Genomic DNA, 18,365 nt, shown 5'->3' with positions numbered 1-18,365 from the left:
AGCCTCAGTTTTGTACTGTGTAATGGCCATTAAGATAACGGCAGGAGCTAAAAACGCCACGATTGTCAGCCATTTTGTCAGGAAACCTGCTCAAGTATATGTATAGTAAGCACTTTAGTATTTCGGTTTATTATTTAGTGTTTTTCTTCCACCATGTGACATTTAGCAGTACAGAATGTGAAACGTTTCTGCTCATTTTGACTGCAATAAACTACTGCATGAGAGACGCAAGTCATAATCACTCTCGTGATTCTTTTCCCCCTGTTTTCAGGGGTGTAACAAAAGTGGCTTAGTGACAGTGAAGGAATGAAAGCAAGACATTTCCTGTTTATTCTTTCAAGATTTTAGTTTGGGTTAATGTCAGCAATAACTAATAATAACTCATAATAATAGCTGTACAAACAATATATAAAATAATAATTATGTGGGAAGTTAAGGTTTCTATGAAATCTGAATATAATCTGAATCTGTCTGAAAAACAAAGAGTTGTTTGGTAAGTTTGGACAGTTGACATTTGCCTTGGATCAGTTTGTCTCTCCGGGCATCGTAGAGCATCCCTAAGGTGAAAGGTCGACCCAGAGCAGCCACTTCCATGATATCTGATGCTATGTGTTAACATGGGTTAAAGATGAGATTCAACTTTTTTTTTCTATTCAAACTAAATGCAAAAATAGGAAAGTATTTCTTTTTTTTCTGTCTGTTACTTTAATGACACCACAAATGTATGTATTAGTCCTGATCTTGGTATTAGTTACTTCCTGTTTTATTTTGATAGTCCCTCGTCTCATGTACACCATGTTTGCTTTTGTTAAGCATGCTGCAGCCAACAGTGTAGATTTGAGTCCAGGACCTTCTTACTATGATGCAATGTCACTACTCCCCACATCACTGTACTGCAGTTTGGATTAGGTGATATTTTGACTTCCACACTTAGCATCCACTTTTCTGTTTAGAGAATTATGGATACTTGCCAACAATGTAGCCAGCGATTTTATGAAAAGTGAATAATTCAATGACCAAAAACGTCAGACCCAACCTTTCTCTATAGTAGTTCATATAAAACTGGTCACAGTCGCTACTTTCACACAATTTGCTGACACAAAGCAAAACTGCATTAATTCTTAACTGCACTACTGAATGTGCAAGTTAAGGTCCCTCATGTGTAGTTGATGTACTGCAATGTAAAAGAGGTTCACAAAAAAAGAAAGGGGAAATCTGAGTATAACCAAGACCACAGAATGCCTGACTCTAATTCACTAACATACGCACAGTGCTGGAAAGAAAACTGGCCTGCATGTATGTTTCAGGAATTGTTTTCTTTTTGCACAGGTTAAGAACATTTGCACTGAAATATCAGAGAATGAGACTGAATGAGAGCTGTGAGACTGAACCAAACAATGGGCACAAGATGATCAAACCACCAACCTTCCGATTGGTAGGTAACCTGCTCCACCTCCTGCGCTCCACTAAGTACTTGTACTGCATTTGCTCCTACATTTTTAACCAAATATCTGTACTTTCTACTCTGAGAGACCAAACAGACTAGAACTTAAGAAAACACCAGCAAACAGAAAAACGTGGCAAAAGCACAGAAAACACAATGGAAATAGAAACGAAAAGAAAACAAAATAGAAAAAAGAAAATGGAAATAGAAAGCATGCTGCAAAAACTAAAGGCAAATAAATTAAACAAGATAAAATCAGAAAGATTCTGGGGACACAATAACTTAACAGACCAATGTGGAAGTGTGGTGGTGGATAATTTTTTAATGGTGGAAGGCCCTGAAAAGTAAACCTCTGAAAATAAGTACTGAGTTTTATCCCAATGATTTGTGTAGTGATACAAATGTTCCATAACAAAGAACATGAAAACTTTATTTTTGGCCAAAGGTTGGCAAAGTTACGTGACATTAGTGACCATGACACTCAGCTGCAGTGGCGGCCCTAGCCTGTTTGGTGCCCTGGGTGAATCCCCCCTCTGGTGCCCCCTCTGCCCCCCCCAACCTGGGGCAGCAGGTTCTTACCTTCTTACCTTCAGGCAGCGAGCAACAGCAGCTTCGTTTCTACTCTCAGTCTGAGAGTAGAAACGAAGGGATTATTTCAGTCTTGTAATAAAGCTCGAGTGCAGCTGATGGTAGGAAAACAGACCCTGCTTCTTACTGAGTGTCTGCTGGGATGGAGTGGTGGAAAAGCTCAGTGAGAAAGGAGGGGCTTAAGAAAGAGAAAGTCAAATTTTTTGGTGCAGCTTTATTGATGACAACATTTCAGAGGAGATCACATCATGTACCATTACAGGACATAAACAGGTTTAAAGAAAAAGATCTCTAATCTTTCTCTCTCTCGTAATCAAAGGAAAGCGGTCTTTGCTTTGACTGCTGCTGTTAAATATTCATGTCACAGATGTGTTTGTCCTGCAGATTTACTGCACAGGACGGATCTTCATGCTGATGGTCTTCAGAGAGTAATCATGACCTTTCCACTGGTGCCAGGCCACTCCAACAGCAAAGATAGTGCCATCAGCCCCCCAACGATAAACCCCGTTAGGGTTTGCATAGTAACAGTCGTTGTACCAGAACGCCCCCAGATATGTTTTTGCACAGTTCCTTGCAGAGCCGCCCTGGCCTTTGTCAAATGTAGTGAACTTGTGTCTGTTGTGATAACTCAAGGCATCTCCTACAGAAACACAGATGAACAATCCCAACATTACCTTTAATCCCAGTCACACTGATCAGCAGGTGTACTGGGAGTGTTCTAAATGGACTATTTTTGGACCAGCCTCCTGTATTTGAGCTCCTTTCCCCAGGCACTGATTCATGACCTGCTGTTCCTACAGACTCTCCACAAGAATCCAGCACAAAATGTCACTTTAAACTTACTTAAATACGTATTCACCCACCTGCCCCTCCATTAGTGAATCCAGACACATTCAGCCTGTAGCCGTCAGACTCCCCATCGATGGAGAACGAGGAGTAACGAGCAAACACTTTGTTTCCATCAAAATCTTCCATGTTGACCATCAGCTCGTACCTTTTTCTCTGCGTCAGGGAGAAGACATTTTCCAAACCTGGAGAGAATCATAAACTCATTGATCAAGTTTTTATGGTTATACCACTACCCCTGAAGTCCCATAAGAGGGTCTACTTTATGAACAGACAACTTAATGACTGATAAACAGCACCCATTCCTCACCGAGCCAGTACTCTCCAGCAGCGTTACCAAAGCCCCTCTTGTACTGATCCCAGGGTCTGTAGAAGTTCACCGAGCCGTCCAACCTCCTCTGGAACACCTGGGGAGGAGGCAGGAAAAGTATTTGTCAAATATGGGCTATGAAAATTGTCACGCACAGCACATGTAAACATCAGATGCTTACCCAAAGTTCTTCAGAGATAGGCACATTCTAGGTCTCTGTCTGGGTTTAGACGGTTGGGCCATCTGAAAACTATTTAGCTGCAGTTCCAACAACTGCTTATTTATTTATTTCTTGTTTTCTTGCTTGTTTTTGTTAAACACCATAGTTAAAAAGGTTTGAAATTTTCTTTCAGTATTGTTTGCCTTAAAATTTTGTATTCTGAAAAAAGAAAAACAAAAGAAAAAGCCATGACTGTGCAGTTTTTTTGGTAGCATTTATTTTCTTACACATAATTAGAAAAACAAGTCCTGTCTTTTAAATGTCCATGTTGCTCTTTAAATAAATAAATCTCCACAGGAGCAAAATAATTTGAGCACATTGTCATTAAATACAAACAAGAAAACAAGAAACTGTGTTGTTTTTTTTAAAACTGTCTTTTAAAATATAATATTTATGGGACCTGTGCCTGTCAGTAGTTATGGACTTGTTATATTATATGTATGTTTGGTGTTGCTGCCCCTCTTCTCCATGTTTGTAGATATGAGTGTGTGTGTGGGTGTGTGTATGGGTGCAGGTGTGTCTGAACACTTGTTTACAGGCGCCTTCAGGCCTGGTGGGTGTGGCCCTGCTAGACCAGCGGTCTCCAACCTTTTTTGCGCCACGGACCAGTTTATACCCGACAATATTTTCACGGACCGGCCTTTAATGTGTCGAAGATAAATACAACAAAATAAAACTAGTACCGGTACCAAAAAAAGATTTATTCATAACACACGTGAAAAGACCCAGGAAAACCGAGTTAACGATCAAAACGATAACAAAATAACGCTGAAAACCGATAAAGACCCTGAAAACCATACATTTCACACCTGAGCCTCAACTCTCGCGGCCCGGTACCAAACGACTCACGGACCGGTACCGGTCCGGGGACCGCTGATCAGGGCTCGTCGGGGGAGCTACTTAGGAGAGTCTTGGAGCTCCCACCGACGCGGGATCATTGATTCTCATGACCGTTGATCAGTGGTCTTTGATCAACGGTCATGAGAATTTGCATAATTATGATTAAGGAACTGACCTCCCAGCCCATTGTTCCTTCAGTGGGATGGTTTCAGTCATTATGCAAATGTCCTGTTTATAAGATTGAAACCTGCAGTCAGCTGAGACTGAAGAAGTCACTTGGATGATGATGAAACGTTTCTCCCACAAAACGCTACGTCCAGATGAACAGAATCAACTTCTGGAGATAAACAATGTGAAGCATTTGGCTGGAATCAAGTTCAAGAGCAAGTTTGCCCTGTTGTTTATTTGTAAAGTTGTGCTGTGTATTGTTGATAGTTTAAAACTAGCTAGAATACATGAAGCCATCAGTGTGCTTTTGCTTAACAGCAGCTTTTTGGAATTTGAACTTTCTGTCCTCTGCATTAATATTGTTTTAGTTTCTGGCTCAAGGACAACTTGTTGGTAAAAGCCTGCAAGTATTTGTGTCACGGTCCTGGATCGGTGACCCAGTGTTTTTGGTTTTGTACTTTTACTTTTGATTCTGTTATAAAGTATGACTGTTTGTTTTGGTTTCTGTCCTAGTATTTCAGCTTCCTAGTTTGGCAGTACTTCCTGAGTTCTTGTTTTTAAGTTTTGTTATTTGGTTTCCCAGTGTTTATTCTGTGCTCCCTCTTCTCTGTGTTCCTTCTGTCTGTCCATGGTGTTGTTCTGTCTGCTCATGAGTCTGCGTCTGTTTAGTTCTGTGTCTGATCTCTCTGTCTGTCGTGTACTTCCTGTTTTACTTTGTAGGTCTGTGCGTTCAGCTTTGTGCTCTCCCTCTCTCGTCAGTGTAATCAGCGTCAGCTGTGTCTCCCAGCTGTTTCCTCTTAGTTCTGTTCACCTCTTGTATTGAGTGCCTGCGTCTCCCCCTGCTCGTTGTCGCGTCTCTCTTTCACTGCGTGTTCTGTTTGCCAACCTGTTTAGTTTGTTCCATTCTCCCAGTCTAGTTAGTCTTTTGTTCAGTTTCTTCCCAGCAATAAAGCTGAGTATTTTGAGTTACTTCTGCCTTCGTGAGTCCTGCATTTTGGGTCCTCTCTTCCTGCCTGCCTGCACACAGCCATGACAATTTGAGTTCATGTATTTATTTTGATCTCCCAGACATTTTTGTATGGATTGTTTTTTCTCTTATTTTGCGTGACATATTTTTTAACATGGACGTGTCTGTTTTGAACACTGCTTTTGCAAGAAACAATATTAATATAAAAATGGAATTGCTATGTGTAATTTATTGTAACTATATTTAACCTCTTAAGCCCCACGGGGGGTTCTGAGCTTCCTGCTCAAAAATGTAATGCCCAAATATAATTGATTATTTCTCTGCAATTACAAACTCTGTCCTTACAATCTTGGTATCAAAATAAAGCTAACACGTGTGCGATTTCATCAGAGGTGTAAGTAGTGAAGTAGATATTACTGTGTCAAAGTTACTGAGACTTTTTTTTAAATTTTTAGCATATAACCCTTTTAAAAATATGCCTCAGATCACATTTGGTTCCAGAAATTCAGTAACCAACATATAACCATCATCTGTGGAAAGATTTATGTTTCTAAAGTGAAACAGTGAAAAACTACAGCCCTGTCAATACATGAATATCCAGACGTTGTACAAAAATGTCCAATTTTGGCACACAATTGGACACCATGCCAGTTGATTTTTTAGGTATTAAAGAGCAGAAATTAATAAATTTTATTAACAGGCCTAAACATGCTTTTTTAAAAATATATTTTTGAAGAATTCACCACACATTTACATGGTAACGGCCCTTTTCTGCCATGCGCGTGAAGCGTTTAATTGGTCTCTGGTGCTTCAATCTCCGAGGGGCTGTAACTTTGGTTTCTTTTGGTCAATTTGCACGATTGACACCTCTTTTTAATCGTTTGAGCCAATAGATTCACTGTAACGATGCCACGTTCATGTCACTTCAACCAATCAGACATTGCAATGCCAAAACCCACGTTGGCCCAAATTTGCTGCATGTGGTGTCTGTCCAGTCACGTGTCTGTAGGTGGGTCTAAAATGGAGCTTGTTGACGGAAACGGTTCTGATACGGCTAGGTAGGCGTGGTAACTACTGATAATCACGTGGCTACTGGCTACCGGTGAAAATAACGGAGGAAATCAGGGCGGTAAGCCAATCTCTGTCTTAGCGCATTTGCGCCACGGTGTGTTTTTGTGGTCTTCTTTTGCGGCTCATTCAGTGAATTTTGGTCTGATCGTAGTGAAACTTGGTGTGTGGAGTCAGTGATAGCTCTGGAAGCTAACCAGCCTGTCTTTAGCCAGTTATATGAAGTCTCGAGAATTTCTGGTTGAGTTTTGTTTGTTTAGCGGACTTCTGCGCATTTACGTAACTGCTCGTTTAATCATGGCTTGTTTTCGATGTGTTTGGTGGTTGTAGAAATGGTTTATATGACATTTTAGCTGAGATTCAGAGGTTTCTGTGGATACCACACATGTCTGGACTTATATTTCTCCCCCCGTGTTATAACCGATTAAACGTGATCTCCTCCTTTTTGCCCCCGGTACCGGGGCGTGGGGCTTAAGTGGTTTTAAAAAAGTTACTAACAATAATATTTATGTAACAATGTGCATGGACACTTTTTAGTAGGAAAAAACATTAGAATGACTAAAATTTAAATAATTTAATCACTTAATATCACTAAAAACCCCTTTTTACTGAACTTACGTTGCTTGACCTTAATTAAGCTTTTAGAGGAAAAAGTAAATCATGTCTGCAGCAGAGTAATTGAGTTGGGCTAATTATAAAAATGTCTCATTGGATTTACTCAGTAGTGGCTGAGTTGGAATTACTGAAAAACATCAATGCAAATTGTTACCTTTGGTTTTTGGATTAAGTTTAGCCGATGTATATTTATATGTTATAGTGTTAGGGTTAAAAACATCAATTAAAAAACTGAATCAGTAAATATTTAGTATGAAATGAGAGGCTGAAGGTGGCATGAATGAGTGGTCATTAGGACTGTCGCCTCACAGCAAGACGTTCCTGGTTTTAATCCATGTTCTCCACTTTCTTTCCAGGTACTCCGGCTTCATCCCACAGTCCAAACAGTGTGCACGGGTAAGTAGTAGAGATGGCATGATACCACTTTTTTATGTCCGATACCGATATCTTAAATTTGGATATCTGCTGATACTGATATGAATTCAATATAGTCTATGTTATGATCAATAAAACAGTTTTTTAATATTTTGCTGCATTCTGTATACGTTCACACTCAAATTTAAGATACAAAACACTAAAGCTATTCTATTATACTTGTATGCAAAAAATACAATAAACCCAAAATATTTTGCAGTTAAGCAATACTGATGTTTTTATTTAAACTTTAAGCAGAAATCTAAGTATGTAAGTAATATTCAGAAAGTAAATTAAAATGCAATTTTATGCAGATTTCAAAAACTCGTTGGTTCTGAAAAAATGAAATGCACTGTCAGCACAAAATAATGTTTATATTCAACAACTTAAAAAAAAAGTTGCATAATGGACCCTTTATACTTAAAGCTTAACATAAACAGACATCCAGAGTGGAAAGCAGTGCAAATAAATGCAAACACAGCTTCACGACACTCATCTTTTAACAAGATGGATGTTTGTGTGAGCTGTTTCTATCACATTTAACCTGAGACTGAATTTTGTGTAATTTCTATACAAAACTTAACAAAAGTATGGGGGGAAAAAAAGTGGTTTTCTTAGTTTGTTTTTTTTTTTCGAACCATGAAACTGTTTAGCCTGCAGTTTTTTTTCAAAGTAAAACTTGAGCCTATCCATTGTATGGTCAGACTTAGCAATGACAACGCACAGAAGTCCGAGCTCCATATATCGGTTGTTAAGCTTAACGTGGGATTGCTTTACAAACATTCAAGATGAACTTGCACACCTGCTTTACTTCTCTGGGATCGCTTGCTCGTAGATGAAATGCCAGTTTGGCAGCATGTAGTGAGGATTTCAGTGTGAACTCCAGACCGCTGAGAGGTCTCGCACACAACAGCTGCTCTATTACGTGACGCATACTGCTCTGACGTGTTAAGATCATGAGCTGGGTTACAACATGTCGCAAGTTTGGTGAGGTGCTTTCCTGATAGTTAATGGATCAGGTTACTTTTTTTTATTTCTCCCTGATATCCGATCCAATCATTTAGCTCAGGATTGGACCCATACTGATACTTTATATCTGATTGGTCCATTCCTAGTAGGTAGGGATGGGAATTCATAAGAATTCCTTCATTTTGATTCTCTTATCGATTCTTATTGGGCTCTCATACCATCACTAAGCAGTCTAAGCACTTCTGACAACCAGACATGAAGCTGGGAGTTCAGATACTCACCGTCCACTGTCCTTGTGAGTCCATGTCACAGTATACCTGCAGACACACACACACACACACACGCACAATCATTAGAAAATAGATAATACACATACGATAATACATATTAACATGTGATACACTATATCAAAGTGCCCCCTGGTGGTGAGTGAACATCCTGCAGGTTGGCTGGAGGAGGTCTTGTCTAGAGCAGTGGGGCTCCCACACAAAAGCAAAGCAGAAGATAAACCATCGCCAAATGTGCTTCCAAACCAACTTCCTTCCAGCCAAAGACTAGAACACATGATTAAGCATATCTTGCCTTTGGCTTCACCTGCACAACGGTGGTGCCAAGGTAGGTATCCCCGACAGAATTTGGTTCCCCTGCATTGGGAGCACGCAGTGAGCTGTCCAAATCAAAATCAACAACAAACAAACAGCATCCCACAGTTGTTATGTTTTTAAACTCATTTTTTGAAAAACGTGTTGATAGCAATGTTGAATATTCTCACACAGTAAAAAAACAAAAAAACAAAAAAACTACACCTAAAATAATTACACCGTAAAGATTTTACGTTGTTCTGTTACTTAAAAGAGGTAGTAGTTTATTTTATTGCTACCTGTAATTTATTGCAGTTTACTTTTATTTGTTTCATTGTTTACATTGTTTGAGGTGTGAAATAATCTGCAATGAAGTTTGAAAACTAAATATGGTGGGTGTGCGTGGTTGGAGGATGTGTTTGTGCCGGTGGGGGGGGGGAACAAAGAGGGGCCTAACAAAAAAAGTTTGGGAACCACTGGTCTGGAGAATGAAATGTAATGATTTTGGTGCATTTTTGGCAGGAAGAACCAAATGAATCAATGAAAACACAAAGGAAATGCATCTTCTGCATCTTGGGATGAGTCATGATGGTCTGAAAATGACAACATTAAAAAAATCAGCTTATCATTAGAGTAAATAACTCCAGTCTACCAGGACAGCAGACGTGGCTCCAATGGGATAAATGGTGTACACTCCACTGGTTCGACTGGTGTCTTGGGTATAGACATCGCTGCAGTCCAGTGGAAGGATGAAAGGTTCACAGCTGGTCAGCAGAGGAAGCAGGAGAAGGATGAAGGCTGACAGCAGCTGGAACAGAGGAGGTGTTCTTATTTTACTTCAGTCAAAGCTTCATGTAGAGCTGTAACGTTTGTGACTGTCAGACTGTGATGGTGCCACACAGACACAAACTATAGAGGTTCTGCATGTGACATCATGCACATGTCGCTCAACTGCTGTCCGCCATATTGAACATGATCAGCGGTAGTGATCACTCCTGAACTGACGTTAGGGTTCTAACATAAGAAAGCTTACATGAGTCACAGTTAGTTACTGTCAGCAGATCAGACATGCTGGACCGCTGACAAGAGCTGGGGCTAAAAAATTTCAATTTTCAATTCAATTCAGTTTTATTTATACAGCACCAAACCACAACAACAGTCGCCTCAAAGTACGAGCGAGATGCTAGTCAGGAAAGTGTTTTTGTCATGAAACGGCTGTCTGCAGCCAGGCGAGGACCCAAATGCAAACTCACGGGAAACAAAACTTAAGCTCAAAATGACGCTTCATTTACAGAACGGCAAAATAAAAACTAAACTGGGAAATATTAAAGCTAATGCACAAGGAAACACAGCACACAACTATGAGAGAGGACGCAACACAGAACTGAGTGAGACGCGGACATAAATACACCGAAGGATAATGAGGGGGTGGGAGCATACGGGGAACACTGATAATCGTGAGACGGGGCAGGAGCAAATACAGCATGACGTACACCGACAGGAGACTATCAAAGTAAAACAGGAAGTACACCTAGACGCGGACTAGAGGGGGAGAGAACATGGGGAGAACACGGACATAATGGGCTGGGAAGGCATGGAATAAAATACAAGCAGGGGGAAACAAGGCATAAGAACTCAGATACACAGAGGGAGACACGGGGAAAAGACACGAGGGGAAATCTAATAAACGACATCTAAACAGAATAACCTAGGAACCTTTAGAATAAACAGTGGACCTAAAACGTAAAACCAAATGACAAAAATACAAGAGAACACAAAACACTGGTTAGATGTCCCGGGACCATGACAGCTTTGCTTCCTCGGAGAGTGTATATACACTAATTTGTTTACTCATAGTTTATCTCATCTACATAATGTTTCATTAAGTTTTGGGACTATTACATGTCCAAAATGGCTGACAAGTTGTAAGCGGTCACATGTCTGCAAAACCTCTATAGGACTGATATATATTCAGTCAGAAATTTAAAGATTTCACTTACCTTCATCATTGCAATTCTGTTGAATTGATGTGATGAAAATCTGATGACTCTGAGCTGTATTTATAAGCAGAAATCAATAATTACTGATACAATACAAAAATGTGGTTTAAAGTAGTTCATTAGCGCATGGAGACAGATCTCCATAACAAAGCCTCAAATGAAGGCTGCAAAACAGAACACACATCTTACTCAGGAGCTCTACTCAGTGGTATGTTGCTAAATTTGTAGTCAGTCCAGACTCATTCTGGTCTCTTTGTTTTACTTCATTTCTAAAGTTTTTTCTGTCCACTGTGGACCTCCATTTGCTGAGCTGACTGCATGGATCAGCTGTCGCAACAGGATTGTTTTGGTTGTAATCACTGAAGCAGATTGTGGACACTGCAGGTGAAGGAAGCTGTTAAGTTGAAAAAGTCCAAGGTTGGTTAGCCTGTGGGACTTCAGAGTTAGCTAACAGCTAATGGCACGCCAAGTGGAATGTAGCTCTGTCAGTGGTGGAAGCAAAACCAAAAGGAGTTTGGTGAAGCCATGGAAAAAGAATTTCAGTCTGCCTAAAATCAATTCTGGCAAACTGTCAGGTGACTCAGGAGAGCAAAGCGGGGCTCTACTCACAGTGTTTAGTGGGGGTGGGGTGCTCGTGACTTCAACTGAGGTTATAGTCAGGGTGGTGGAAGGAATACTTCCAGGACCTCTTCAATCCCACGCACATGCTTTTTGTAGAGGAAGAGTCTGGGGATGAATCATCACTGAGGATGTTAAACACATCCTTGATTGTCACACTTGTTTCCTCTGGGTATTGGACTCCACCAGGTCTGCCATTTGTCACTGACTCAGTTCATAGGTTTTAATGGACAGAATACTTCTAGACGTAGCCAAGTGGCCAAAGGCTTTGAGGAATGCTGGACCACCTCTTCACCAGGCCTCTGCTTTTTGCTGATAATGTGGTTGGCTTCATCAAAGGTTGGCCTCCAGCTTGCACTGGACTGGTTTGCAGCTGAGTGTGAAGCAATGGAAATGAGAATTAGCACTTAAAAGTCTGAGGCCATGGCCCTAAGCCAGAAAAGGGTGGAGTGCCCACTTCAGATCCGGGAGAATTTGCCGCCCCAGGTGGAGGAGTTTAAGTATCTCAAGGTTTTGTTCACGAGTTAGGGGAGAAGGGAGTGGAAGATTTACTAATGCACTAAGGCTGCATCTGCAGTTATGCATCTGTTGTACCGCTCTGTACGTCCCTGTAATGAAGCGACAACAGACCAGACAACATATTTATGCTTTTCACATCAACAACAACCACACGGGAATCCAGGACCCAGCACACCTTTAACCCAGCGAGGCATGATTGGGGATGCCCTGCAGGTGTGTTCGCCACCCCTGCAGCGGCACCACCAACCACGCCTCGCCACAGTCCCCTTTCTCAGCTGTAGTTACAAGTGACCCAAAACTTGATCGTTTATACAAGCGGTGGAAATTAGCTTGCTCTGAAGGGTGGCAGGTTTCTACCTTAGAGACAGTCAGTCATTCACAAAGGGCTCTTAGTAGTAGCCGCTGCTCCTCAACATCGAAAGGAGTCAGTTCAAGGAGTTCAGGCATCTGATTAGAATGCCTCCTGGAATAGTGTGACTACTAATTCTGATCTCATCCCCTCCATCCCCGACCACCTTATAGAGGGCACGGCCTGTTAATCTTTGCTGGCTTTCCCACCAGCTAAATTCCTCTCCTTTGGTTGACTATGTCACTTGGTATTAGCTCTCTCTGTGTATGTCTTTATCCTGTCTTCCTTCTCTCACCCCAACCGGTCGCAAATATACTCTAATGTGATTATTTTATTTTTAAGGTTCTTTCTCCAGCGGTGGCTGGTGTTGGTTCCAGCCGCTCTTAAAATTAAGGATGTATAACCTGCAGTGGCCATCATTGCTGTGGTCTATTCTCAGATCTGCTGTTATGCTCATATTACCTGCATGATCTTGCCTGTAAACTTGGTCATAGAGTTTTGTTACAGGTTTCCCTGAATTATTCTGCTACAGGGTGTTGTTCACAGTGGTTGCCTACAACATTTGCTTCCAGCAAATCACCTTTGATAACTGACTGACCCGTTTTCGTACACCTCTCTTGAACAGATGAGTGGGACTCTTCCCAGGCATATTCCTGGGTCTTGGGCTGCTATAAGAAATGCGGGTCTGCCATTCCCTTTACGGAGTGACTTGTATGCCAGAGCTATTATAGGTAAAACTATTGGTGCACAGTACTATTTGTTAGGACCACAGCTACTAGTAAGTGCATCTCAACCCGTCTTTTTTAAGTTATTCATTTTTAGGACAACATTTAGTCAGTGCTACAATATCCTTCTGTTATAGATTCACAGTGCTCAGCATAAATAAGTACACCCCCTTCAAGAAGCACGAATTTAATCAGTAGCTCAATGAACAAAAGAACAATTTCCAAAATTTTCACAAGGCTGAGTTTTATTGAACACTTGTTTAACTCCATATCATGAAATTAAGGTTAATAATATAACTTAGATCACAAAATCTTCAGTTTTACTAAAATTGGTTGAAGCAAAAATGAATACACCCTGCAACAAAAACGACTACATCTAGTATTTTGTATGACCACCATGATTTTCAAGGACAGCATCAAACCTTCTAGGCATGGAATGAACAAGTTACGACATATTGCAACATCTATCTTTTTCCATTCTTCAAGAACAACCTCTTTTAGAGCCTGGATGCTGGATGGAGAGTGATGCTCAACTTGCCGCTTCAGAATTCCCCACAGGTGTTCGATTGGGTTCAGATCAGGAGACATACTTGGCCATTCAATCACCTTCACCCTGTTCTTTCTCAGAAATGCAACAGTAGCTTTAGATGTGTGTTTTGGATCATTGTCGTGTTGGAAAAGTGCGTGACGACCAAGTGCACGGAGTGATGGCAGCATCTTCTCCTTCAGTATAGAGCAGTACATTGTTGAGTTCATGATACCATCAATGAAATGCAGCTCCCCAGCACCAGCAGCACTCATGCAGCCCCACATAAGGACACTGCCACCACCACGTTTCACTGTAGGCACCATGCATTTCTCGTTGAAATCCTCACCTTTACGACGCCATACAGTTTTGAAACCATTAGTTCCAAAAACAGTGATCTTTGTCTCATCACTCCAGAGTATAGAGTCCCAGTAGTCTTCATCTTTTTCAGCATGGGCCCTAGCAAATTCTAGGCGTGCTTTTTTGTGCATGGGCTTTAGGAGAGGCTTCCTTCATGGACGATACCCATGCATGCCATTCCTCTGCAGTGTGCGCTGTATGGTGTCACGGAAAACAGTCACTCCAGTTTGGCTTTCTATTGCTTTAGCTAACTGCAGTGAACTTCCATGGTGATTTTCTTCAACCCTTCTCATCAGGAGACGCTCCTGTTGAGATGTTAACTTCCGTGGATGGCATGGACGTCTCTGTAAGATGGTTGCGCTTCCATCTTTCTTACATTTTGCTGGACACGTCTTAAATGAATCACTGGACTCACCTGTGGTTGAATGCCTGTTAATTCAAATTTTGTAGTCTTAAGTATGGCTTTTCTCCTAAGACTATAAGTAGGGTGTCCTCATTTCTGCAACATGGGCTTGAATGAGTTTGTTAGGAAAATCATTTTTTGTGTGTGCAAATTAACAAATCTTGTTTGCAATCAATTGCCCACATTTGTGAGAGTATTTTGTAGTATAGCATCTCATAGAAAATGTTGATTCTGAAAGGAAACTAAAGGTTTTCTGACAAATGTAGTGGGGTGTACTCATTTATGCTGAGCACTGTATATGGCATCTTTCAAGAAACACAAGAATACTTTACACATGAGTACAAATAAAAAAAACACAAAAATAAAGGCTAGAGGTTGAAGGTTTGGTTCAAGAGGTGAGTTTTGGGAAGTTTCTTGAAGGACTACAGTGATGGAACATTGGGAAGCTCATTTAGGAGAGACTTGCAGAGGAAGCTCTGTCACCAAAGGTATGAAGTTAAGGTGTGAAGGACAGACAGCAGACCCATGGCTGTGGACTGTATGGGTCCAGCAGGTCAGACGAGTACTGAGGGCGCAGAGCATTGAGAGATTTTTGTGAGAAGTAAGAGGAATGATCTTTTAAGTAATGCGTGACTTGACGAGGAGCCAGTGGATAATTATGAGGGTGTGGGTGATGTGTTTTCACAGCTTAGTGCCTATTCAAAATCTGGTGACTTAGCTCTAGACATACTGGAACCTGTCATGTGCTTTGGTGGAAATCCTCAACATTGCAGTAATCCAACCGGGTGGTGACAAAGACATAATCCATGAAGTAGCCAGCTTTATTTATTTATTTATTTTTACAATTATTATAGATGCTTTAAGGCTGTAAAACCCCTCACTACACACTTTATACACTTTTTTTCAGACAGGTATAAACATTTTCACACTTTTCTCTTTTGTTTAAACACTCTCAAAGTTCAAACCTTTGTAGAAAAATAAGTCCAGTATTATAGAATGAAACCAAAATCCAAACCCTGTTTTCCGGTCCAGAACACGGAGTAGAGCAGCTGCAAGAGGATTCAACATTAATGAATCACTGGTACAGAAGTAGAGGAAGCAAGAAGAATGATCTGAGCAAAGTTTGACTTATCTGACTGTTTTGTTTCGCTTAATGTGCCTCATAATGCGGTGTGCCTTGTGGTTCGAAAAATACAGTAACTTCTACCTTCCTTTAGCATGTCCAGATGTCCAGCAACAATGTGCTGTTTAAAAAAAACCCAAAGAACATGCATGACATGTATGCAACAGGCATACATGTGGCCCTGAATATAATGACCGCTTTGGACACTAATTTGGTTTTTATGAAATTTCTTGCATGAAATAATCGTTTAGTGACTCCTGTGTGTTCTTGCAGGACTACATACTCTGAGGATCAGTGAGGCATCCTCAGAGTGATTTGGTGCTGTGTAAATAAAATTGAAACTGAATTGTAATTGTTGACTGTTTAAATGCTGGAATGATCGACACACACCTCTGAAAAGTGTGTGTTTGTTCTTTCTACAATAACTGTTAAATGTAAGCATAGTTATGACTAAAGGAATTCTTTATCAGTCTGTACTCTTCATGTTAAAGGAAAATCCAGAAAAGCGACAAACATTTTCTGGAGTCAAAGAAAAACTTGTTATTGGGATAATAACCGAAATCTTCTCAGACAAAACGCTGATTTAAACAATTTGTCAAACGCTCTTCAAACAGTTTAAAATGAAAAGAGTAAAAAGAGAAGCGGTGTTTTCAGCTGCTGCTTCATAACAGTGAGAGTTCAGATAAATTAACAAATTCAAGGGAAAGCATCTCCAGCTGATTTTCTAGTTTGCTCTTACATTGGCAGATTTCTTCTGAGCTCCACACCAGGCTTCCAGCTGCAGCACAGACTCAAACTGGGACAGGAAGGCAGAGGTTACATTTACTGGAAGAGCTTCAGAAAAAAGTGACTCCAGTACCTTCACTGTTCAAGGCTAGCAGGTCCAAGGGTCTGTTTACATTCTGCCACAGTGAGATAGCATGACTACAGAAACAAGTGCTGTACTCACGTACTGTGGGTTGTGATTTTAACCAATGTAGGAATGTTATGGCCAAGTACCATCAATACGTGAAATTTCCACTAAGGGACAATAACCTCTCTGTTTATGGTCAGACTATTTACTACTTGGTGTGCTAATACTGTTTAGTACCTCTAGTAGTTTTTATGTGTTGCTTACTTACTGTCCTCCTCTGTTACGGACTCCTGTTGGAAAACGTACTGCTGAAGTCTAAGGAGACTGAAAGGAAATAAACTCGAGCCTTTGAAAATTACCCATCATTTGAATTTTAAAGTCTTAACTTACGGCAAATACTTGATTGCTGAGCTTATCCGAGTCGAATATTAAAATCTGTTAAACCTTCCACCAAACCTCATGGATTTGAAACCTTAATTTAAGAGGTGGTCAGAGGGATTACGATTAACATGTGACAACAGCGCCTAGGAGTCAACCATGAAAGATTACACAGGTTAGAGAATACGCGACTGAGGCAGATTGGCTCCAAGAGTAACATACGTTTAATGGCATTTGTTATAAAAGTTGACTGTGGCAGTGAGGCAGTAAGCCAGACAAAAAAAGGCTCCAACTAGTGATTTTACTCCCTGACCCGTCTATGTGAGGGCTGTGTTTCTCTAGCCAGGGGTAGCCCAAAGTGAGAGGTGGATCAGAAGAGGAGAAAGTGAACAGAGTGAAGGCTTCGCGGTGGTGCTGTTAAGGATACTGTATTGTTCTTCCTTTGTGATTTTTTTTTTTTTTATGTTTTAGTTGTTTTTCTGTGGTTTTTAGGTTTTTTTTGTTTCAGGGTTTTTTTCTAATAGTAAAAATGTAAATTCTAAATTCTATCTAATAGACTCCAGTTCGTGCATGTAAATGGAGAGCCCTCTTCACACACTGAGGTTAATTATGGAGTTCCACAGGGTTCAGTGCAGGGACCAATTCTGTTTACATTATACATGCTTCCCTTAGGCAGCATCATTAGAAGACATAGCATACATTTACACTGCTATGCAGATGACACCCAGCTCTATCTGTCCATGAAGCCAGATAACACACACCAATGAGTTAAACTGCAGGAATGTCTTAAAGACATAAAGACCTGGATGGCCGCTAACTTTCTGCTTCTTAATTCAGATCAAACTGAGGTTATTGTACTCGGCCCTGAAAAGCTTAGAAATATGGTCTCTAAGCAGATTCTTACTCTGGATGGCATTACCTTGGCCTCCAGTAACACTGTGAGGAACCTTGGAGTCATTTTTGACCAGGACGTGTCCTTCAATGCACATATTAAACAAATATGTAAGACTGCTTTCTTCCATCTGAAAAACTAGTTCATGCATTTATTACTTCCAGGCTGGACGACTGTAATTCATTATTATCAGGAAGTCCTAAAAACTCCCTGAAAAGTTCAGTGGACTGGAGCAAACGAGCTCTATGCACTGATTATGAAAGGGTGGAGTCTGCACATTCTAATGTAAAGTTGTAGTTTCTTAATCTTGGCTTCCTTCACAAAAGACTATCAAAAGAAAACAGGAAGTAACAATGAAAGGGAAAGCCTATATGGAGACAGAAACTTTTGGGGGAACACAGGGGAGGCAGGTCAAACTTAAACTCAATGAATTAAATAGGAACTATAACTTACCACAACAGAAAGCAGATCACAGATGGCAGCAAAACTAAGAAAATGTATAAATTAAACTGAGAATATAATCATAAAGGAACCAACCAGGAAATATCTGTTATATTAAGTAATACTCAAAATAACTCGAAACACCAGT

General features: G+C 40.5%; 1 protein-coding gene across 2 annotated transcripts; it reads right to left on the bottom strand.

Annotated features, from left to right (window-relative positions):
* Window positions 1-2,418: 2,418 nt before the first annotated feature.
* On the bottom strand, window positions 2,419-13,658 carry LOC146380938 (microfibril-associated glycoprotein 4-like). Of its 2 annotated transcripts, none has more exons than XM_084938573.1 (6): window positions 13,638-13,658; window positions 9,683-9,838; window positions 8,731-8,766; window positions 3,189-3,285; window positions 2,896-3,063; window positions 2,419-2,672 (listed from the first exon to the last, which is right to left on the bottom strand). In XM_084938573.1, exons 1-6 carry the CDS (start codon window positions 13,656-13,658, stop codon window positions 2,419-2,421), a joined length of 732 nt encoding a protein of 243 aa, XP_084794699.1. The 2 variants fall into 2 exon arrangements, with proteins under 2 accessions (XP_084794699.1, XP_084794698.1); XM_084938572.1 differs by lacking the exon at window positions 13,638-13,658 and adding an exon at window positions 12,628-12,663.
* Between the last annotated feature and the right edge of the window lie 4,707 nt (window positions 13,659-18,365).

This window comes from Perissodus microlepis, chromosome 8, assembly GCF_051167445.1.
Source record: "Perissodus microlepis isolate ML-2025 ecotype Zambia chromosome 8, ASM5116744v1, whole genome shotgun sequence".
In the NCBI taxonomy this organism is placed as follows: Eukaryota; Metazoa; Chordata; class Actinopteri; order Cichliformes; family Cichlidae; genus Perissodus; species Perissodus microlepis.
The sequence above is the reverse complement of the archived record's forward strand: the minus strand, read 5'-3'. Positions and strand labels throughout refer to the sequence as shown.

Excerpts from the sequence above, each read along its gene's own strand:
- LOC146380938 (XM_084938572.1), bottom strand. The coding sequence starts at position 12,663 with ATGAGATCAGAATTAGTAGTCACACTATTCCAGGAG. Across the intron at positions 3,286-8,730 it reads ACTCACAAGGACAGTGGACG|GTGTTCCAGAGGAGGTTGGA; the intron begins GTGAGTATCTGA and ends CCTCCTCCCCAG. Across the intron at positions 3,064-3,188 it reads TGCTGGAGAGTACTGGCTCG|GTTTGGAAAATGTCTTCTCC; the intron begins GTGAGGAATGGG and ends GATTCTCTCCAG.